Source organism: Alligator sinensis, unplaced genomic scaffold (genome assembly GCF_000455745.1).
Source record: "Alligator sinensis unplaced genomic scaffold, ASM45574v1 scaffold120_1, whole genome shotgun sequence".
NCBI classification, from domain to species: Eukaryota; Metazoa; Chordata; order Crocodylia; family Alligatoridae; genus Alligator; species Alligator sinensis.
The window spans coordinates 698,668-704,667 of NW_005842752.1; the positions used below are offsets into that span (position 1 = coordinate 698,668).

The 6,000-nt window shown below is 41.0% G+C and overlaps 1 protein-coding gene across 4 annotated transcripts in view; it reads left to right on the plus strand.

Annotated features, from left to right (window-relative positions):
- MLLT3 (MLLT3, super elongation complex subunit) overlaps positions 1-6,000 on the plus strand; it is a 275,900-nt gene that overhangs the window by 237,368 nt on the left and 32,532 nt on the right. For all 4 annotated transcript variants that reach the window (XM_006034586.3, XM_006034587.3, XM_006034588.3 and 1 more), the window contains one exon: positions 3,481-3,559. In XM_006034586.3, coding sequence (XP_006034648.1) covers positions 3,481-3,559 — 79 coding nt within the window. The remainder of the gene's footprint in view (positions 1-3,480; positions 3,560-6,000) is intronic.

Sequence of the window (6,000 nt, forward strand, 5' to 3'; positions counted from 1 at the left end):
ACTTTGGTGTCCCCAGTTGCCATGCCTGAAGATCTTGGGGAGTAAAGGGAATATGGATATACGGATACTGGATCCCGTCGGCGGTGGGCACAGGATACTGCCTGAGAGGCATCTGTAAACGCTGCCTAGTATGTCCTGCTATGGGACTGAAAGTAGGCTCCGGGGGTGCAGGTATAGACCCAGACACTCCTATTGGAGGAGGAGAGGAGCCTGATGGAGGGGTAGGAGGTGCCGGAGGGGCCATGGCTGAGGCGGCCAGGTTTATTAAGACTGGTCCCTCAGTCACAGGTGGTGGCATAGTGGGCTGCCAATCATCTGTTTCTGAAGCAGTGGAGTGAGGGTAAGGGGGAGGAGACAGGTTTGTTTGGCATTTCTGGGCGGCTAGAAAGGATTGATTCACTTGTGGGATCAAATCCTTCAGATCACGCCAGAGATACCAATAATCCATTTGTCGAGGGTGGGGTTCCTCCAGGAACCCCTTCAGGTACCTTAACTTATCAACACTGAGGGATCCCAACACTGGCCATTGGAGGTCAGGGTTCTCATAAGTATAGCCAGGCCAGACACTAGTGCATAAGGCTATAGCGCGCTTCTTACTCAATTGGCCATGTCCAGATAACTTTTTCCAGTTACTTAACAATTCTCCAAGAGGACTACTAGCGGGAATTGAGTGTTTCTGTCCCATCGTCACCCTTGGCGGACGTCCCTTTTCCCAGATAACCTGATACACTATAAATCTCCCCAAGGACCCTGCTTTCTTGGCTACCCTAGACCTAACCAATCTGGAAAGGCAGGTTCTAGGATGCCTCAAACAGGTTGGAGGACTTATCCAGTTAGAAGGTCAGAGACAGAGACGGTTCCTCAGTGCGCGAATGGAGACATAAAATGCGCGCCACAGATTTATTGGCTCAAAAGAGTCAAACGGGCAATTAACTAAAATTGCCTGTGCGCCCAGGTTTGAGGAACCGGAGAGAAGACTGGCCTATAACACATAAGACAAAACATACACAACATATAAAAGACCACACCATGCCGATAAAATTGAAGGAGTCACCTTATCGTCCCGCCGTGTGTGCAGCCTCAACCCAAGATTCCCATGGTGAACTCACCTCTGTTATGGCCGGCCGGGGGTTGGGTTCAGGCGGCAGCGGCAATGTGACGAACTGGATGCTCCTGCCTGGCTTTCCAAATTTGTCGGAGAAATTATTCGCTTAAGCTCCCAACCTGGAAAGGGAACACCTGCGAATACTCCTGACCCCAACGGGGCTCGTTTCCCAGCTGAGACTCAAATAAGCAGAAGACGAGGGTGTGGTCTTTCCAGTTTATTCGGCCGAAGGTCCCCCCACCTTAGAAAGGCAGAGGGCCCCTGGTTGCACTCTTACACATGTATTTATATTCTCTGGTTACATGAGATTTTTGCATGCACAAAGCTTTAGCGGAAAATTACTAGTACTGCATAACTCTTCTTTCACCTGCAGCGTAAGCTCCAATCAAAATAAAGTTTTAAAAAGTTTTACCAAATAAGGCACAGGTCTGCTGTTAAGCTTGTCTATCATGCTTAGTTACTATGGGGGAAGTTGTGGTCACCTGAAGGTACAGGCTGTGCTTCCCATATTGCTAAAGGAAACCCCTTTCTCTGCGCACAATTTCTAACATTATAAGTGATTATATGATGAAAAATATTAATGATAACATTAATTACAGCTTTCAAGTGTTTTTAATGCCATTCCTTAACTGTCCTTGCTTCCAGCAGGTTTTCTTTTTTGTCTTTTTTGCATGAAAGAGCACTGGAAAAATATTCAAGAAAGTGGAGAGTAACACTAGTGGCCTAATACTATGAATGCTTACTATGTACATAACAGTTGGGAAATCCCATTTAGTTCACAGTTTTTTTTAAAAGTCATATTTGAATAAAGTTTGTACATTTCTGCCAGCTCAGGCCCAACATTTGTATGTCATCTGTCTGACTGAGAAGAATAGATGTTAAGTTTCCTCCCCCCCCGCCCCAAACACCCACAGAAAAAGAGAAATGTTCTATTACCCAAACAGGCATCTTCCTGATTGTGCGAAAAGGCAGCAAAAGGCTGTAAATCTGCCTTCTCATTATAAAGGGCAACAATAGATTGATTTCTGGTGAAAAAAACAGCTGTTGGGCTTATATAATGAGTGTACATGAAAGTGCAAGTTAACTCAGAGTTTTACAGTAGCTAGATATTTAGATATTATTGCTAGCTTTTTTTTACAGGAATTTAGTGGTAGATTAATCACAGGGAAGAACACATTGCCAAGAAAAGCTGGAAAATTTCAGTTTAACCTGGATAACGTCATGATAATAAAGTTCTATGAAGGGCTGGGGAGATTTTTCTTTTTTTTTTTTTTAATGGGGTTTGAATGTCCAATTCTCTGTCCAGGTTATTGTGCTTCCTTTTGAGCCATTATTCTCTTCAGGCTAATTGGTTTTTAAACCTTTCTTTTAGTCATCTCTATCATGGATTTAGTTAGCATACACTTCCTTCCTTCATTTCTATCACATTTTAGGTGCCGAAACTACAAAGCTGCAGAATGTGGGAAGGTAGGTATATACCATGGTAACGGGGATGAGAACTCAATGAAAGCCTTATGGAGAAACACATATAAAATCTTAATAAGAATGAAATCAATGGAATTGTACAAGAATTCTTTTGAGTACTGAACAGGATTTAATAGAAAGTTGTATCCTTTCTAAAGACTTGTTTAAACAACATGTAGAAATCTGTTGTAGGCTTATAATTCTCTATTCAGTGGTATCAACTAGCTTTAATAATTCTATTGAAAGCATATCATTCTTTATTAATACCTATGGATGTAGAATAATTTTGCTTCTAGCATAATTAAATTCCTTTGGTTAAATCTATAAGGTGCATATATTTTCACTACAAAGGAAAAGTAGTGCTATGAGGAGAAACTACAATAGGAGCCAAAATGTATATTTATAATTGCATATAAGGTTTCTGTTAATATAAGAAAATGATAAATAAGATTCTGTAACTTGCTTCTATAGCTATCTAAGCTTTACTCAGATCCCTCTTGCTCACTAGAGTTTACGGTGTCATGATTTATTAGGAAAATGCCTTGGCTACAGTTAGACAAGCCCACATTATACTCTTAGGTCTCTTGCGTTATGAACTTGTGCTGTATAACTCTTCACACTGAGCCTTGGGTAGCTTACTGTATAATTAGTGGTTTTATCAAACCAAGCTTTCTATGACACCTGTAGTGAAGCATGTGTGTCTGTGTGTTGTATACATAGCTATTTGTATATTATTTGGCTCCTTGATACCATGGAGTGGTCAGTAATAATGATCTTTGCATTTTATTCTGTATAATGGTATTTTTTCATTGCAGAGAAGTGCATGAAACAAATTACTACATTTTTATGAAGTTTGGAGCAAATGTATTTACTACTATTTTTTTTTGTTTTTTGTTTCTTGTTCTTTTAAGTCTGAACAACCTAGCCCAGCCAGTTCAAGCTCAAGTTCCAGCTCCAGTTTTACACCATCGCAGAACAGCAGACAACAAGGTACCAAAAAAGGAAAAGAAATTGTGAAAAATGTGAAATGAAGGGGCCAACAAACAACGTAATTAGATGGCATCTCATTACCACTTTTCTGCTGTCTCTTATGGTCTTAAGTAATGTATTAGCCTCTGTTCTGCTTTATCTGCTTTCCCCTAGGCATATGTAAATATGAAAGATGAAAGATAAATGTTTATGCTCATTGGGAAGAGGGACAAGATAGCTGTTTGATTCTGTTATATATTATCAAAAGTGTGCTACTTACTTCATAGCTGCTAGCCCTTAAGAAGCTTGCCTTTTTAGGGTTCTAATCTGCAGAAGAATGAGTAACCATAGATTTTTACTCCTGCCTGGAGCCCCACTCAGCTAACATCCAGTCAGGATCCCTTTGAAGGACCGTTGTCTGATGGTCCAGTTCTGTGACTTGCTGAATGTTTCTTCCCACTCCTTTCCCATTTTAATGAATGTGTCAAGAGTTGGAAGGTTGGAAGGCACTTGGCTAACCTCCTGGCTTTGGCTCCATATTCTAGAAGTTGAAAAGCAACAATATTGACTTTTCATAATAATCTGACATGAAAAGGAGAGATAATTATTAGACTTTACATATCGGTATTGGTTTACTGGCTAATAATTTTTGGCTTCCTCGGAACTAAGTAAACAAATGTGAGTTGCTGCCAAAAGCCCCTGCCAAAGCAGTTCATGTGTAAATAAACTGAGATTTATTCTCTTAGAGCTATTAAACTACTCAGTTCCAGTTTGGCTTTTTTCCTCTTGATTTCATCAGATTGTACAACTAAGATTGTTCTTAATCAGGTTTTAAACACCCCCCCCCCCCCAAAAAAAAAACAGGAAGCAATACAAGGAGAATGGCTTTTGATTAATTAAAAGTGTTTTTTTTTTCATTTTATCCATGCATATACCTCAAATGTATATTTTTGCTTTTAATATAATTATTATAAATTAGATCTCTTTTTAAAATCAAATCTTCTGTCTGAGGTACTAAACAGAGCACATATATCTATCAAACTGTCTTTAGAAAGCTGACCATTACTGTTTTAGATATGTATTCTGACAGCATTATTTCCAATGTGTTACATCTATAGGTGCAGACAGAAGTGATGATATTGGCCCAATCAGGTCCCTGAACACTGTCTATAGCTGTGACCAAACAGAAGTGCATAGCTACAAAGGTCTTTCAAAGGGCCCAATCTTGTGGGAATCTGAATGCTGATTTCATGAGGGTTCAGATGAAGACATTTCAAAACATAGTGTCTTCAGTAACTTGTCTGCCTGTCTCCCTGCCTTGAAGCTGTTTTCAGAATGGAAGGGAGGAATGGAGTGGAGGGAGTTCAGTCTGGGGTTTTTCAGCCAGCACTGGAGGGTGGGGTGGGTGGACTGGAGTCCACCTACCTAACCCTCCAGCCCTGGGTGGGGAACCCCTAGAATTAGCTCCCTTTGCCCCTTCCCATTCTGAAAACAGCACCTGGGCTGGGAGGGAGGAGAGACCGTTGCTAGGGGAAACTGGCTATGAGTTAACTTTGGTTTGGTGTGGGAGATTGTTGTAACTCAGAATGCTTCCTACAAAGCATTATGAGTTACATCAGGGGAACTGCTCTTTTGTCTGTGCCCTGATTTAGTCCGAGACAGCAAAAATGAAAATAGATTGCTGTTGCATTACTGGATTCAGACATTTGGTTTGTAATTAAGGCTGTGCAAGACCTTTCATATTGCACCACTATTCATGAAAAGCTACCTGATAATATGGGCTGCCCTATAACCTGAGCAGCTGGTATAGATTTCTTTCTCCCTCCCTGTTCCTTCCCACAGTTTCTTCTAATAATTTTATTGGGGTGCCAAGTTGGCCCATTCCTTCCTGAACTTAACATGGGCTCAGAAACAAACACGCTTCCAGTTCTTAGCCTTTTGCAGAATAGGTCTTGGGCCTCTCTTCCTACACTTCTACCACCAGCATCTTCAAGGAGTGGGTGGTCTGCCTGCCTCTATTCCTACAGCAGTAAATGCCAGTAAAAAATCTTTTGTTCTGAGAATTCCCTGTTAAAGAAATGTATCATCCTGTCTGTGTCTTCATAAACACACACATGTATCTACTAGGGATGGAAGACAGAAAATATTGTATGGCAGGAGATCTTCTGCCTCTGGAGATACCAAAGGTGGATATATGTCTCTGTCTGGCCTAGAAGGCTTTCTTCATGATGAAGAGGAGCAAGCCAGCTGGCTGCTCTTTGAAGGGTTAAAGATAATGCCATCTGATTGCTTCTAGAGACACCAGGAAGAGTAGAGATAAAAAAGGTCTTGTGTTGCACACATTATGCACACACTAAAAGGTAACAGCACTTAAGTCTATCAAGAGGTAGCTTTGCAATTGCTAGGGAAGCAGGTTGTTTGCAGAAGATGAGCAGAACACTCTGGTTTCAGTTTCTCTTTCC